The sequence below is a fragment of the Mus caroli genome, unplaced genomic scaffold (assembly GCF_978045245.1).
Source record: "Mus caroli unplaced genomic scaffold, Mus_caroli_1 scaffold_5, whole genome shotgun sequence".
NCBI classification, from domain to species: Eukaryota; Metazoa; Chordata; class Mammalia; order Rodentia; family Muridae; genus Mus; species Mus caroli.
Genome location: NW_028227260.1, coordinates 121,502,573 through 121,520,863, shown reverse-complemented (window position 1 = coordinate 121,520,863; position 18,291 = coordinate 121,502,573). Strand labels below are relative to the sequence as shown.

The following is an 18,291-nucleotide window of genomic DNA, read 5'->3' as shown; positions in this document are numbered from 1 at the left end:
GCACATGAGTGTGCGAGTGTGGGGTGTGGTAATGTGAAGATGCCTTCAGAGACCAGAGGTATTGGATTCTCCCTGGAGCTAGAGTTACAGGGAAGTATATAAATGCTGGGAACTGAACTTGAATCCTCTGGAAGAACAGCAAGTGTGTTTAAACTACTTATCTGCATCTCCAGACCTATATTAAGTGTTTAATAACCATAGCTATATTCAGAGCATATTCACAATGGTGGAAATATTGGTATGTTTGTGTATGTTCTTGTTAACTAATAATGCTTTTTATGCTAACAGATACACAAAAGGGTAAACTAATAGCCATTCTCATTGTTTTAAGTTAGTGATATTCAGTGAGAGTACACTACATTGTGCAAGCTTGATAATTGAAATTAATTTTATCCTTTTAATGATATTTCTGATTTCAGTTATAAGCAGCAAAAATTCAATTTATTAAGAGAAGAAAATGAAGGTTATGCCAAGCTGATTGCTGAACTGGGACAAGATTTATCTGGAAATATTACTAGTGATTTAATATTAGAAAATATCAAATCTTTAATCGGTAAGCCATACCTGTGTCTATATAATATGCGTTATTAAGACAAGCTTTATTTTTAACTTTTAGAAGATATCCATAAAGAAAAAATGAATCACCCTTAGTTGTATGGTGGGTTTGTGGACAACAGGAAACAAAACAAAGAACTCCACACCTGGGATTATATAACTTTTAATTTGGGTATTTTATAAGTATTTATAAAATTTATCATGATCTTTATGAAAAATGGTTTTGTCATTGTTGCCTGTATGATTATTCTAATGTTCTCTCTAATTCTTCTGTCTGTAAATTTTAACTATTATCTCAGACATTTTCATAGAGGGTAAAAATAAAACTTTAATAAATGTTTACAGAAACTTGATATATAGTTTTTTAGAACTTGATTTTATAAATACAGTTTGTGACTTTGATAACACATTTTACCTTTATTTCTGAAAGTAGCAGAAGTTGCAAAAATATAGCAGAAAAAATTTTCTCTTTAGTTTTAAAATTGCATTTCTGTCATATTACTTTTGCCTTGAGCATTTGAAGAGAGTAGCTGACATGGACAGGAGGAATGAATAGGGCAAGCCTGGTTTTCTAAGATTGGCAAAAATTCCTGGTATTATATAGTAGGTAGTGTTCTAATGAGGGAATATTTTGGAGTTGTGTAAAATCATAGTTTTTGTGATTTCCAGGAGGAATGTTATTTCCTACCTCATTGATTACAATGTAGCTGCCATTTACCCTCAACTGCTTCTTGTTGTTTTTCTTTCTTAATCATTCCATTCGTTTACATCTCAAATGATATCAGGGGATATCCCTTCCTGGTTACTTTATTTGAATGCCTACACAAAGTATTAGGAGAGGAGAATAAGAATTCAGCCAAACTTAAGTTCCTTAGTCATAACTTAGAACATAAGTTTGGCTGAATCCTTATTCCCTTCTCCTAATGCTTTGTGTAGGCATTCAAATAAAGCTGTGTTTACTTCAGTCTTCCTTATTCTTTGGCTTGGCATTTGGTGACTCCAAGTGCACAAGCTAAGGCTACGTTCAGTTTAAATTTACCTTTTTCTTTGAAGTCAGGTTTTGGTAGCTGATCTAGTTTCTTTTGTTCCTTTGTCCTATGGTGATGGAACATCAGATGAGTGAGCCTCTAGCCCTGAAGGAGTCTTGCTGTCTTCTATGGCCTTGACTATGTCAGTGACCTGTTTTTAAAACTCCTCTAGTACAGATTTCTTTTCTTTCCAGAACAGGCTGTGCATTTTTTCCTACAGATTTTACCCTCTTTTATCTAGCTTGTGAAGCTTGTCAGTACTGCCATAGTGTACTGTTTTTTCTTCCTTGTACTGTGTCATGTCCTTACTTAAGATAGTGTTCTCTTGCTCTTAAGATCTCATGTTATGGAGAGCCTCCCAGCATTTGCTTTCATTTTATCTCCTTTTATGTGCACAACTCCTTTTCCTCTTTTTCTTTTCTTTTTTTTTAATTCCTTTCTGGATTCTTACCTTTTTTATGCCTTTGTTATTTTAGGAGCATTACAAAGACTTTCCTTAAAGCTATGCTTTTATGTAACAGGAAATTGTATACTCCTCTCTCCTTCAACTTTGCTCTCCTAGAGAAGTTTATTATCTCTGTTGACTACCGTGATGGCATCTTCACTTTAGGCTCATGATCCACGTGGATAATCTATAATTAAAACAACTTGATTTCTTGGTCTGTGTTTATTTTAACCCATCTGGCATCCTGTAGAGTGTGGTAGACCAGATAGACTCAGATTGCATCTTCTTAAGGCTTTCCTGGCTATCACTTTCCCCACTCCTTAGTTTTCTCAGGTTATTTTTCTTGTTAACACTTAATGGTGTATTGAGTATAGTTGATTCTCTGTTTCTACAAGGTTGAAAATATTCATGGAAGAATCTGTTATGAGTATGTTGTATTAGTTATTATAACTAATCTTTTTGTGATATGAAGTATATAAGATCATATATATCAATTATATGCACATCTTGTTCCATTTTATATAAGAGACTGTAGCATCTGTTGATTTTGGCATCCTTAAGGCAGTCTTGGAACAAACTTAGACACTGAGTTTTATATCTCTACCATCAGCTCTGTGAGGACAATGTTTTTTGTTTGCTTTGTTTAGTACCTAATTCTTAGGGGTTGGTTGGTGCTAAATAAATAATTAAATGGAAAGTTAATGAATATTCTGCCCATTTCTAGTGTCTGTAGTGATTTTTAGTCTCTATTTTCTGACATTGAGACATTTGGAAAGCTTAACTTCCTGACTCTGTTTCTTTCTGGCTAGGTAACCTTTTGTCCCCCCTGGTTGGTTGAGAAAGGAACATTTTATGTTGAAATTGAGGATAAGAATTTAATTTCATTTAATGTTTTTCAACATTCAAATTAATTGTGTGCACTATGAGTACAACTCCATTTAGGTCTGACCAAATGCTTCAGCTTTACAGCATCCTGGTTTTTATGACATCTTTGGATAGGTTTCTTCATGTTCATTTCCACTGTTGTTTCTTAATGTATAATCTAGAGAGGTAATACTTCATATAAAACTATCTTAGCTCTGATGTTCATTAGCCATCGTGAGAAACTGATACGTAGTTTGGAAGGTTTGCAGGCTGGGTGGTTATATTGAGATGCAGTGATCTGGAGAAATCCTTGCTTATTTATCACCCTTTAAGATTCTGGCAGATGGAAGTATATGTAACTGTTTAGCCTGGGTTGTGTATTAGTGTGCAAGTAAGTACAGAAGCAGGGTTGCTAGGGTTATGTGCTGATGATTGCTAGCTAAAGTGTGACAGTAAAGCTGAACAACTTACTAAGTAGCAATGAAAAATGATGACTAGACTACTAATAAATAGGCCCTTTCAAGGGAATTTTAAATCAAGGTGGCAGATATAATGTATATTTTATAAATCAAAGAAAAATAGAGGTGGGCTTGTTTTTCTGAACTAAACTATTAACATATACCTATCTGTCCTAAAAAAACAAAACAAAACATTATTTTCAATACCTTAAATATATATATAATAAAATATGATTGCAATAGTTTCATCTAAGTTAGTATTCAACAACATTTCTTCTTTCATTTTTGTTTCTGTTTTGTTTTGTCTTTGAGACAGGGTCTTGCACATCACTCAATCTTGCCTGAAACCTTGATTCTCTTGCCTCAAATTCTTGATTTCTTTCTGCCGTCTTTTTAATTGTTGTAGTTCGTACATATTTTACTTTACTAATCTCTCATTTGATACTTAGTTGGCAAAGTGTCCTCCCCCCCCCCCCCCCGTCCCTGTTCTGTAGACTGTCTTTTTTACTCTGGTGATCATTTAATTTGCTGTGCAGAATCTTCTAAATTTCATGTAATTTCATCTGTCTGTAAATTCTAGGAATCATTTCCTGTTCCATTGGAGTCCTTTACAGAAAGTCCTTGTTTATGCCTAAATCATGAGGTATTTTCCTGTAGCATTTCAAGTTTCAGGCCTTATGTTAAAGTTATTGATCTATTGGAATTATTTTTGTGGAGGAGAGAGATGTGGGTCTATATTCTTCTCCACATTGATATATACTGTTTCCCAGGCACTATTTGTTGGAAAGTCTCTCTCTTTTTCAATATATGTTTCTGGCTACCTTGTCAAAAATTACATAGCTGTTTTTTTATTTCTGGATCATCTAGTTTATTTGTGTGTATACAGTATTTGTCAATGTGGTTCTATGGTGTAATTTGAGATCAGGTACTATGTTGGCACCAGCATTAGTTTTTATGCTAAGGATTGCTTTGTATTTGAGACCTTTTGTGCTTCTATAATGAAGTTTTAATTTTGTTGTGAGACAGAGTCTTCCTATATCTTCCTGCTGCTTATTACTTGCTCTGTAGATCAGGCCAGCCTCAGTCTCAAAGAGATTGGCTTGCCTCTGCCTCCTGTGTGCTGGGATTAATGGTGTGTATCACTATGCCTGGTCGTGTGTGGTCTTACTCTAGTGTGTTCTTGAATTTGGTTTGTATGTGTATCTTTTTGGACAGATTTTCCACCTATGTTTTTCAGGGAAATTGATCTGTTCTTTTCATTTGTAGTGATCTGATCTAGCATTTTATTAGGTTAGTGTTGATTTTGCAGGATGAGTTGGCTATCTTTTCTTCTCTTTAGGTTTTGTGGAACAGTTTCAGGACTATCAGTATATGTCTGGGAGTTATTTTTTTTCAGTTGTGGCTTTTCTTTTCTGGGAGGTGTTCTTTTGTTTCTTGCTCATTGCTGTTACAGATCTATTTAAATTGTTTTTAGCTTTTTGATTTAATTTTGATGGATCTTATGTGTTTAGGAATTTTTCTTTTAGAATTTCAAGTGTTAAATATAAGTTTTGAGAGTATTCCATAATGCTCATCTGAATTTTACTGGAATTTGCTGTAAAATTCTCTTTTTTCCTTTCTATTTTACTGATCTGGGCCTTTTCTTTCTTTGGTTTGTTTGTTTATTAGGGTGTTAACATCCTCATTTCAAAACACTATTTTCTTGTTTTGTTGATTCTGTATTTATCTCCATTTGATTAATTTCTGCCCCCATCTTTAGTTTTTTTTTTTTTTTTTTGGCCACCTACTGTGTTTGGGGGTTGTCTTGTTCTTGTTTTTTTTTTTTTTTTTTTTTTTTCCCCTTACAGCATTGGGAGTATATCATAAGGGTATTTATTTGAAAGCTCACTGATTTAAAAAATGTAAATATCTAGTTATAATCTTTTCTCTTAAATCTACTTGAGGTATAGCTCATAGCTTCTGATAAAGTTGTGCTTCTACTTTTCACTTTGAAATTTTTATTGAACTTTTTATTTTTTTCTTATTTCTTCAGCGGCTCATTTTAGTTATACAAGAGTATATTGTTCATTTTCCAATCCAAGTATTTGTGATTTGTGTAATTTCTTTTGCTATCAGGTGCTTGTTTTGTTCCACTATGATCTGATAAAAGAACTTACTTCAGTTCTTTTGTGTGTGTGAAGACTTGTTTTATGTTGTATTTCTAGCAGGCTTAATTGATCGCTTATAAGAATGTGTATTCGGAATCTGTTTGATAGAATATTCTGCAGATACCTGCTAACTCCACTTGATCTATGGTGTAGTTTAACTGACATATTTCTATTAGAGAAAACAGAACAAAAAGAAGCAATCAAACAATGGCACCTGCCTTATTTGTTTATTGCTCTAGTTCTGTGGCACCTAGCATTTGCATTCCCATTCTTGTGGTCCCTTATTTTCAGGCACCCAGTATAGCCCAGTTTTAAGCAAAGGATAAATTCTGAAGATGATGCTGGGTCACTGCACTCTGAGTCACAAACTGTCAAAATGAGACTTCTGCCTATTGCTGTGGAGGAATCACTTTTGCCTGTTGCTGTGGAGGAATCTGCTATTTTGCGGAGGAATCACTTTCTTCAAAATCTGCATCCAGATTTGAGGCTTTTGAAGTCTGTAGGCTTGTCTCAAAGTATGCCTGCCAGTCTCTTTTGAGCAGGGTGGCCGATCTCACCTTTTGAATGGGGCTTCTGCTTTCCCTAACTTCACCAGGGAACCATGTGGCTCTGTATCTGTGTGTGTTTGACTTGGCTTCTTTTCAATGTGTTACCTGTTTTTTCCTTGATAGTTTGTAGCTGTTTAGTGAGAGCTGTTGAATTTCCAAAGCTTTCTATTTTGTTGTTTTGGAACAGTGTATTCTTTTTACACTGTCTTATCTCTTTACCTGGGCCATCCAGATGCTGTTTTCAGTCTGGTGTCTTACCACAGTTTCGTTTGTTGTTATCTAAGCTTGAAGATTTGGTGTGGAAAAGTAGGAATTGAGAGTCTTTTCTCTTCCAATTTCATGGGTTCTTTTAGTCCCATTACAATGTGACCAGAGAAATACTAAAAAGAAAATTAAGTGTCAAGCCAAACAATTCTTTGAAAGATTTGAGGACATTCAACTCCTTTGACTACATTATTTTGAGAGTGCTTAGTATAATCTGAATATAAAATTTATTCACTCCAGATTCATATTGTCACTATATCAGCTTTTTAGAAAATCTCTTTAAAAAGGAAGTCTGTTGGCTTTTTTCTGTCCCCTAAACCTTTTCTTACTATAGTCACAGTACTACAAACCACCACCACCACCACCACTAATTAACAACAATAACAACAACAACAACAATGAATGTTTTCTCTGTGTATCCCTGACTGTCCTGGAACTAGCTCTGTAGACCAGGCTGGCCTTGAACTTAGAGATCCACCTGCCTCTGCCTCCCAAGTGATGGGATTAAAAGTGTGTGCAACATTATCCTAGACACAGGTTTTTTCTTCCTTTTATTAATTCATTGGTTCGTTCATTCATTCATTCATTCATTTTTTTCACACAAAGCATCCCATATCTATCCATTTATCCAACCATTATTTCAGGAAATATATACTATTTGGAGCCTCCCCTCCCCCAACTCCTCCCAGTCCCCATACTACCCCCGCTCTCTCCCAGATCCACTGCTCATTTGTTTCCCTTCTGAAAAGAGCAGGCTTCCCAATGGCATCAACTAAACATGGCATAATAAGTTGAAAGAAGACTAGTTAAAATCCACATACCAAGGCTGAACTCAGAGACATATGCAGTTGACTATAATTTGAAGTTTCCACCCCCTACTATGCAAAAGAAGATAGGTATTAGTGTTCTCAAGCATACCTTTTACATTTTTTCAGAATAATCATACTTTTAAGTATATTTTCTGAATCTTGATCCAGTGATTCTTGCTTCAAGATATGCTTTATCATGTTTTTTTCTTTTTATAAATGATATTTCTGAGAAATTGTCTACTGTAGATTATTTAGCTTGTTTCTTTGTCAGTATTTTGGAGAGGTGTGTGCATGTGTGTGTACCTTCATGTGTTTTCATTTCTAGAGGTTGAACTCAGGACCTTATGCATCCTAATTAGACACTGTTTCTATTAAACTGTGTCTACAGCCTTACTAACCTTTTTAAAAAGTAATTCTTCCTAGTTTTTATTTTTAAGTTAAAAACACAATTTCCTCTGTCTTTAAGGTCTAGCCTACAGCAACATGATTATTGAATCTGTAATCTTGTTTACACATGGACACCTCTCCTAGTATTCATTACAGTATTACCTTGGTTTGTTATTTCCATGGTAAGAATTTCAGTTTGGGCTCTAGAGAGATGGCTCAGCGGTTAAGACTGACTGATCTTCTAGAGGTCCTGCGTTTAATTCCCAGCTCATTACTATCTGTAATGGGATTTGATGCCCTCTTATGGTGTACCTGAAGACAGCGACAGTGCACTCATATATAAATGAATGAATAAATCTTAAAAAAAAATGTTTGGTTTCATTTTTACAACAATCATTGTAAACTTAATCATATTTTTGCTTGTATCTGGTTGCATTTGCTGTACTATACTATCTGTCCATCTTTGGATAGACTCCAGTTACTTTCAGTACAATTTCTTCAATGAAAGGCATGGACTCTCTTTAAGGATAGAAGAGGTAGTGTCTTAATTGTGTATCACAGGTCATGACATTCAGTGCATTGGATAGCTATGTACACGTTAGATGGAGGAATAAGTTCATGGCTATTTCAGGTCTGTCACATGCTTTTCCACATCCTATTCCAGAATGATTTTCTCTTTCTCCAAAGGCATAAAGATCTCTCTCTCTCCCTCTTCCTCTCTCCCTTTCTTTCTCCTTTTCCCTCTCTCTCTCCTCCCTCTCTCCATCTCTATTTCTTGCTTGCTTAATTTTACTGGTAGTTGAGAGCTAGGATAAACAAAAGCATTTCAGGATACTTAAACACAAGAGTGCCTAAGTTCCACCACAGCAATCATTTGGAAAAAAAATAACTTTGAAAATTGAAGCTTGCTGATTGTTTTACTATTATATAGAAATCTAAAGTTAAAATGTTTCAACTCTTCAGTGTGACTTCTTTAAACTATTACAGATACTAAAGGTACTTTCTTTCTCTGGTTATTTCTATTTTCATCTATAAAGTTATGTAGCTTTAAAAAAAAGGTTCTTGAGAAGATTTTCCTCTGAAGCAGAGGATATAAACTTTGAAAATAAGTTATTAAAATATTTTTATTTTGCCATATATTATCATTGTTGATGACTTTATCAGAGATGATGTAATTTCTTTTGAACTTATATGTAACTCTTCTGTTCCAGGATGCTTTAATCTGGATCCTAATAGAGTTTTGGATGTCATTTTAGAAGTGTTTGAATGCAGGCCAGAACATGATGACTTCTTTATATCTTTATTAGAATCTTACATGAGTATGTGTGAACCACAAACACTGTGTCATATTCTTGGATTCAAATTCAAGTTTTACCAGGTAAAAAAAAAATGTATATATATATATGTTTTTGTAGATCAGTGTCATAATTTTGTATGTATAGTTTGTTTTAATTTGTGTTGTATTATTTGCTAGTTTCATCTGATGAGATAGAGAAATGAAAAGTTAATGATATGTTGTGATGAGTTAAAAGTATAAATGATTTGATGAGGCCGGGCGTGGTGGCGCACGCCTTTAATCCCAGCACTCGGGAGGCAGAGGCAGGCGGATTTCTGAGTTCGAGGCCAGCCTGGTCTACAAAGTGAGTGCCAGGACAGCCAGGGCTACACAGAGAAACCCTGTCTCGAAAAACCAAAAAAAAAAAAAAAAAAAAAATGATTTGATGAGACAGTCTAGAGGAAATCAGAATTAAATTTTGCCTCAGGAGACAGGGTCTAGTAATACTTGGAGGAGTAGGGATGTGTTGAAAATTTTCTATGCAGAAATAAACTGCAAGACTAAAGATTGGTGGTGTGGGAATATATAACTGATTGAAGAAATAGCTGGTTGTCACTTGCCTGTTTTGTAATGTGAGAAAGGAGGGGTAGAAAATTGTCTCTAGATGGAGAGATGCTTATTAGATTGCCACAGACCTTTGACTGCATGCTATTTTAGGATTTGATTGTACATATGAAGGGCATTAGAATGTTTTTGGGATGTTAAGTACTTCAAGAATATTTTACTATTAAATCAGTATAGTAGCTGAAGATACCCTATTTCTGTGGTTCTCTTCCAGTCTGCCATATTGCTACTGTTGTTTTCTAAAAGATTTGGTGGAGATGCCTAACTACTGAAAAGTCATTTCTGGTGGTGTTAAGCTTTTATTAAAACATTAGCCACAGCTGCTTCTCATTTTCCTACCAGAAGCCTGTAGACCCCATTCTTATTATAGGGAAGTAGGTCAAAGTGTCTTATCAGGTTTTAAAGGCATCAAGAAACCAATGGCTGAAATGGAAAAGTAGAGAAAATTTAACTTGGTCCAAGATTAATACTTTCAGATCAGATCACAGTGACAATTGATGACATTTTGAGTAACATTAAGTTAATTGTTAGTTTTAGAATTAAAAGTAGTTTTACACGAACATACAGTTAGTGGTATAACCAGTGTAAATTTGGGACTATCTTATAATATTTGAATAATACTTTTTGGATATTTTAAAATATATATCTAATATATATTTTTGGATTTTTTTAAGTATAAGAAATACTTAAGTGTTAGAAACAACTTGTTCTTGTAAGAAATATCTTTATACTGCTCTGTGTGACAATATTTCTTTTTTACTCTTGCCAAAGCTATCTAGTTATTGTGAGAGTGTAGTCTTATGACTGCTGAAAGAAAGAGAAGAAATTGTCAGAGATTTTAAATAATTTGTGGTCATGTGAGGGAAAGTAAGGAAAGCTGTGTAAACCAAGTCTTATTTAGGAGATGTAACCGTGGGTGTAGGCTCCTAGGAATGTGTAGGCAGCATGTATATTGGTCTCTTCCCTAATGCTTCTGTTCTCTCCAACCACTACCTGAAAATGCTAACTCCCTCTTTTTATAACTCACATATGACAAAACCACTTAAAGGGGAAGGACACAAATGTGTAGGTACAAGACAGTTTTATTCTATTGTAGCTAAGCTGTTAATTAAATCAAACTAACTTTTTCCTAAGTCTAAAATATTAATTGTAATGCTGAAAGTACTCACTAAGAAACAGAAAAGGACAAGAAAGAAATCCAAATGGCACACAGACCAAAGAAGCTATAGGGAATGAGGAGCAAAAATCACATAGCAAAATACCCAGGAAGTCTATCCTTAATATTAATTCTTTTAACTGTAAAATTGATCTCTCTAATTAAAAGTCAGGTTTTGGCAGAGTACACTCAACACAAAACACAAACAACAAATAGAAACATGATCCAGTATTATGCTAGGTAAAAGAAAACAATATTCAAAGGTACAAATAATTAGAAAATAACAATATAGAAGCCGGTATTATATTTGCATGTGGTAGAAAGCTCTGGTGCCCATATCAACAGCAGATAGGGTAGAATTCAGGTCAGAAATTGTTATGAAATGATGATAAATGGTCTGTAAAGACTGACAGTCCATGTAATGATTTTTAAATAGCGTATACTAGTTATAAACACAAGTCAGCTAAGCAGCATAGCCTCTAAATTTATGAAGTAGAGGGAGCAGTTTATGTTTGACCCGAGAGTATAAAGTTGTTGAGATGAACTGTTTAGAATAGGATTAAGGGAACAGTGCAAGTGGTCATACTATATTCTATTCAGGAATATCAGAAGAGATTAGAAGTTAAATAAGCTTTTGTATATTTGCTCTTTAACCAACTATTGCCAATAGACTAGACTGATATGAAATTTATCCTGTGATAATTATTCACCTTTTGTGTACCCTGATCTTAATCAATGATCAAATTAACTAGACATGTTAGAAATGATGAGTTTTACCTGTAATCCAAGTACTTGGGAGGCTGATGCAAAAACAATGAGTTCCACTCTTACTTGGGCTACATATTGAGACCTCTCAAAATACAACAAAACATTAAAGTGAATTGGATCTAATACACACATGTGGAAAACTCCACCCAACAATACCAATATATTCTTCTTTATACACCTGGAACATTCTCCAGCATAGGCCATATATTTAGAATTTAGACCACAGAACATCTTGAATTACAAAATACCTTGTGATCATATGCCATGGTATTTGATTATAGCTATAGTGATGGACAATGATGTGAAAACTTTTGACATTAGTTATCTAAATTAAGTTATGAGACTAATAAATGTGGTACATTCAAGTCATGTATCTCAGGACAGATTATCAATAAGTTCAGTAAGCTTTGTTTTGGTATCAAACTTGGACCAATATTTGTTTTTATTGAAAATACTTTAATACAAAATAACCATTTATGTGCAAATGTTTAGAATCAAGAAACTATTACTAAGTTGAAGACTTATCTATTGTTAAAAAATACAACAAAACAGTATCTTCTTTAAACAACACGAAGTAGTTTGGTTATGGTTATATTACACATACCAAGTGTGGCTACCTGTACTTACAGACGTTTTATTTCAGTGTTGTAGGAAATCTGTACCTTTTTTTTTTTTCTCTGATATCCACTCATCAGTGAGTACATACCATGCATGTCCTTTTGGGTCAGAGTTACCTCACTCAGGATGGTATTTTCTAGTTCCATCCATTTGCCCGTAAAACTCAGGATATCATCCCAGGGATGCAAGGTTGGTTTAATATATGAAAATCCATTAACATTTTCATATATTTTCATATAGTGGATATAATCCACTATATAAACAAACTAAAAAAAATCACATGATCATCTCCTTAAATGCAGAAAAAGCATTTGACAAAATACAACACCCCTTGAAATTAAAAGTGTTGGAGAGATCAGGAATTCAAGGCCCATACCTAAACATAATAAAAGCAATTTACTGCAAACCAATAGCCAATATCAAATTAAATGGAGGCATACTTGAAGCAATCCCACTGAGATCAGGGACAAAACAAGAATGTCCACTCTCCCTATATCTATTCAGTATAGTACTCGAAGTGCTACTAGTACAATATCACAACAAAAAGATGAAGGGGATATAAATGGAATATTCTTATGCATTGTAAAAGATGCTTAGTCTCAAAACCGTTTTCTTGATACTTATCTGAAGATGTTTTGGGATGCTTTGTCCCACTGTTCAGATGTTTGATTTTATAATGAAGAATATTGAGGTGTATTACTTACTTTTATTGATGTATGGTAGAGGAAAGATAAGATTTTAATTTTACTCTATACCTTAAGGAATTCTTCTTCTTTTAGGAACCAAGTGGTGAGACGCCATCATCTTTATACAGAGTTGCAGCAGTCCTTCTGCAATTTAATCTCATTGATCTAGATGATCTTTATGTGCATGTAAGTCAAGTGCATTGTTAAGAATTTTTCTTATGCATCCAAGGGGTAAGGAAGAGGGGTAAGCACCTCACTGCTGGCTCTAGACTTCCAGGTATTATTTTTTGAAGCCATTATACATTATTGCTTTGTCTAATTCAAAAACAGAGTAGATTTTCTTCTTTGATCAGCAGCGGAAGGTAACTTCCTCCTAGTCACTCTTACAGGTTTCAAGATTGGATATATAGCTCTTTTTTTAATCATTACCAGTGCTTAGCTCATGGGGAGAAAGGTCAAGCACTAAACAATATCGTTTTAGGCTTTTTTATTTTTATATGTAACTTGTAGGAAATAGGGGACTGTCTAGAAACTTCTAGGTAATCATTGCTATACAGTATCTTAAGCTTTTACCTCTAATGTTTACTGGTTGTTTATATTAGCCTTAGCTATTGAAATAGATTGTGGATTTTACAGGGGTTAAAACATTCCTATTATAGCTCACTGTGGTGCCTAAGTCACTTAAAAATCTTTTTGGCTGTGTTTTTGTTTGTATCAGGTTTATTATTCTGAAATGCTTATAGTAACAATCCTCCACTTGTACAAGGTTGCTAGATCTGAGATAATCAACCCTCAACAATGGAATTGATACTGATTTAGAAACTAGTTTGTGATTTATGAGATACCAAGTTATTAATAGTTTTTATAATTGAAAATTAGAACATTTAAATCTATCCTTTTGACATATATGCAGTACTTTGTTTTGTTTGAAGTTTGGTTTTTAAAGGCAAAATATGTACTTTTTATTTTGGTGGTATTGGAGGTCAAATATGGGGTGTAGTTTGCTGGACAAACTTTGCTCTACCGCAGAGCACCCCTGCTCCTGGTGTTTTCAATGGAGCAGGTATATATTTTAGGTATATTTATAAATTCAATGGTAAACAACTCTGTAGTATGAACTTAGAGCTTTTAAAATACTAAAGATAAAAATATTTGTTGCTATGTGACTTTAAAATGTACGTAAAACTCAGGTATTCGCCTTTTAAAATTATTGGGCAATAAGGCAAACTTATTTGGAAAGAATTCATATATATGAATAAACTAGCCTTCTTATTTATAGATGTACTAATTGAACAATATTCTGCATTTTATATGTGCAAGCTTCTTGTATTAACTTATGAAATTTTAATGATTTATTTTTAGCTCCTTCCTGCTGATAATTGTATTATGGATGAATACAAACGAGAAATTGTGGAAGCTAAGCAAATTGTAAGAAAACTCACAATGGTTGTGCTGTCTTCTGAAAAACTTGATGAACGAGACAAAGAAAAGGACAAAGATGATGAGAAAGTTGAGAAGGTATATCCCTCAGGCCAGCAAGACTTACCTTGTTTAGAATCATTTCTCATTGTTAATCACCTTATGGAGTATGTTCTCTTAATTTTGATTATGTGCAATTTGATTTAGGTATTACTCATTTGGACTTTAATATGAATGATACCTTCACAAAGAAAACTCTTTTTCTTATAAATTTCAAAATAAAAGAAAAAAATCACAAAATATTGATTTTATTTTTTCTGTTTATATATTCTTTTTTTTTTTTTTTAAGATTTATTTATTTATTATATGTAAGTACACTGTAGCTGTCTTCAGACATTCCAGAAGAGGGCGCCAGATCTTGTTACGGATGGTTGTGAGCCACCATGTGGTTGCTGGGATTTGAACTCTGGACCTGTGGAAGAGCAGTCGGGTGCTCTTACCCACTGAGCCATCTCACCAGCCCTATATATTCTTTTTTAATCCTAAAGGGATTCTCAAAGATGAATTCTAGTGTCTCTTGTATGGTATAGCATTAAGTCCAACTTAATTTCAAATTTATAAATTATAATGTGTATGTGTGTTCTAAATGGGAAAATACAACAACAACAACAACAACAACAACAAAAGAATAATAAAAAAAAAAAAGCCCAAAAGATCATTTTTTTTTTCAAGTCACTGAAATTTCAGGCAATTACTGTTAAATTTCCTAACTTTTTTTTGATGTACATTATTATGATATTTAGGTCAAATTTTAAAGAGAAATATCTGTATTCCAAACATCATTGTCATGTTTGTTCATTTTTAGCCACCGGACAACCAAAAACTTGGTTTGTTGGAAGCTTTGTTAAAAGTTGGTGATTGGCAGCATGCACAGAACATCATGGATCAGATGCCTCCATACTATGCAGCTTCACATAAACTAATAGCTCTTGCTATTTGCAAGCTCATTCACATAACTGTTGAGCCTCTCTACCGAAGGTTGGTTATTCCATACTAAGCATTAAGATACAAAGAGTTTCAGGAGAGTTGTGTATTACTATCTTTGATCTTTAAATCTAGTATCTGTTACTATATTTTTTCAAAACATAAGAACTATTCACAGGGTATGTCAGTCATGTGTGCATGACTTCTGTCCTAATTTCCCAGTCTTCTAGAATGTGTGCTGCAAAATATGAAAACTCCAAGTTAAGTTTCTGGAGCCTGTTTGCATTATTGAGAGTGAAAATACCTTTCTTCTGATTTTGCCTTTCTTCTTGGGAAGCAGAAAGTTTCCCTTTTAAAAATTAGCCTTAGTTCTCTATTCCCATTTTTCTATTCTGGTGTTAATGGTTCTGACTGAAGACATTACCATTCTGACAGGCTGCTGTTTGGGGGAAATTACTAGTTTAATTCCTTTTATCCTGAATGTGTCAACTAGTTCTGTTGACATCAGCCTATTTGTAGAGTGCTTAGGAGCGGTATTAGCAGCAGCTCTGGCTTGAGCTTCATAGATTAGAGCCTGCTTCAAAAGCCACAACCTTCTTGACTTGTGTGTAGCTGCTGCTTTCATTGTAACCTGGGGTGTAGACAGTGCAGGTCTCTTCTCAAAGATAGAGCCCTGAGACTTAAAGTAAGACCTCTACTTACTCTACACGAGAAACCTCTGGGCAAGCTGTCCTTTCTACTAGGACAACTTGGATTGGATGGTTAGCTTGCCTGCTCCTGCTTCCTCATACTCAGTATAGGAAAACAGTAGATCCTAGATTGAGACATGTTTGATTTCATCTTGTCATACATCTGATGTCCATGCCGTATTCTCCATTCCTATAACCACAGTCTCTGTGTTGGTCAAGCTTAACTTAAACTCATATTCAATGTTACTTGAGATCTACACCAAGAGTTCCTTTATTTATGTTGCTAGTTTGAACCATTGTCTTTTTGAGGTTTGCTTTCATGCTTACTGAATTTATTTTTGTGTTTTGCCAGCTGAGAATTATTTGCTGTAATAAAGTGAGTGATGATTAGAATAGTTAAAGCAAATATGAACAAGAAAATGATTGTGTCTTATATTGGAGACATATATATATATATATATATATATATATATATATATATATATATATATACACATATACATATAGTACATAGATTTCTAAATCTTGCTTTTTTTTTTTTTTTTTAAATAGAGTTGGTGTTCCTAAAGGTGCTAAGGGCTCACCGGTTAGCGCTTTGCAAAACAAGAGAGCACCGAAGCAAGTAGAGAGCTTTGAAGATTTGAGGAGGGATGTATTCAATATGTTCTGTTACCTTGGTCCTCACCTCTCACATGATCCCATTTTATTTGCAAAAGTCGTGCGCATAGGCAAGTCATTTATGAAGGAGGTCAGTAAGGTTTTTCTTCCTAGTTGAAAATTAAAATTTGAAATGAAATGTTGTGAATGTGTTTTCCTGAGTATTTCTAGAAACAAACAAACAAAAAGTAAACATGAGTTAAGGAAAGTTGTGTTGAGTAAACTCAGTGTATGGAAAGCCCATTGTGTCCCAATGGTGATTATGTCTATGTGTTAAAACCCCAGATCTAGGTATACGATTCAAGTACCTCCCTTGAGAAACTCTTTGCTTGATTTCCATTGTAACTTGCACTTGTGCTTACTCTTCTTTTCCCTCACCTGTCTTCTATGGATTTTCTTTCATGCAGTTTTGAGTCATTATTAAATGTTTGGATGCTTTCCTATTTCAAACAGTGTAGGATTATTATTGTATTCTTTACTTATTTTGGGGGATAAGGATTGAGCTTGGGGCATTGTGTGTTTTAAGTATGTGCTCTACTTTGAAGCTATGCTTCCAGCTCATTTTTCTTTATCAGTAAAGTTTTTATTGAAATTAATTATGTGACAGAAAAATATATAAATGCTGAATATACAGTTCAGTGACCTTTTTAAAACTAAACACTCGTGCCTACCACCTAAATTAAACCAAGAAATTGAATGGTACCAGTAGTGGTGCTACCTCATTTGTAAACACTTAGACTATTTAAAAAAATCTGTGGTGTAGAATGTTCATTTGATAGAACATCTCCAGCCTTAGATGCTTAATTTTCAACTTCTGATAAATTGGCTGTCTGTCTGTCTGTATCTATTTATCTATCTATCTATCTTATCTATCTATCTAGTTTATACCCATGCCATAATCACCACAAATAATTAGTAGACTATTTTCATCATACTTGCTGTTAACTTCTGCCACTTCTGTCACTTTCCCCTGTGTTGCTTCTTTCTGTCACTATAGTTTTGCTTTTTCTATGATCTCATATAAATAGAATTATATGTTCACTCTTCTGATTTCTTTCACTTCATGGTTTTAGAGTCATTCAAGTTATTGCATGTGTTAGTAGTCCTTTTGCTGAGTAATAATATCACATTATATGGAAACATAGAGTCATTGATATATTTGTCAGGTGATGAATATTTAGGTTATTTCTGTGAGTAGATAGCTATACTTTTGGGAGGCATGTTTTTGTGTTGCCAGAAGTGGGATTGATTAGTGAAATACATAAGTATAACTGCAAAATTGTTGGATGTTGTGATACATACTTTTAAGCTCAGGACTCAGGAGGCAGATGCAGTCAGATGAGTTACGAGTTTGTGGTCAGGCCAGCCAAGACTACATAGTTAAACACTCTCTTAAAACAGAAAAAAAAGATTGCAAAAACTGTTTGACAGTGTTAGCAATGTTTATAGTATTTTATATTTTTGAGAACAATGATTTGAGACTTCTAGATGCTCTACACCCTCACTGACACATGGTATTGTAATACTTAAATTTTTGTCATCTTAATGAGTTGTGGTATCTTATTGTGGTTCTTTCTTGTCATGCTATTGACTAATGATGTTGAATATCTTTTCATACATTTATTTGCTACTTATAATTATTTTTAGTGACATTTGTTCATATCTTGTCCATTTTTTATATGACTTATCTTTTTAAAAATTTTTTATTAGGTATTTTCCTCATTTACATTTCCAATGTTATCCCAAAAGTCCCCTATATCTCCCCCCCCACTCCCCTACCCTCCCACTCCCACTTCTTGGCCCTGGCGTTCCCCTGTACTGAGGCATATAAAGTCTGCACGACCAATGGGCCTCTCTTTCCACTGATGGCCAACTATCTTTTTTCTATGTCTTTATATATTGTTATTTC

At 34.1% G+C, this 18,291-nt stretch overlaps 1 protein-coding gene across 4 annotated transcripts in view; it reads left to right on the top strand.

Annotated features, from left to right (window-relative positions):
- Thoc2 (THO complex subunit 2) overlaps window positions 1-18,291 on the top strand; it is a 109,099-nt gene that overhangs the window by 31,571 nt on the left and 59,237 nt on the right. For all 4 annotated transcript variants that reach the window (XR_015047172.1, XR_015047173.1, XM_029473077.2 and 1 more), the window contains exons 7-12: window positions 420-553; window positions 8,717-8,883; window positions 12,727-12,819; window positions 13,996-14,151; window positions 14,918-15,090; window positions 16,278-16,473. Coding sequence is in view for 2 of the 4 variants with exons in the window: in XM_029473077.2 (XP_029328937.1) it covers window positions 420-553; window positions 8,717-8,883; window positions 12,727-12,819; window positions 13,996-14,151; window positions 14,918-15,090; window positions 16,278-16,473 (919 nt within the window). In the remaining 2 variants the exon portion in view is untranslated. The remainder of the gene's footprint in view (window positions 1-419; window positions 554-8,716; window positions 8,884-12,726; window positions 12,820-13,995; window positions 14,152-14,917; window positions 15,091-16,277; window positions 16,474-18,291) is intronic.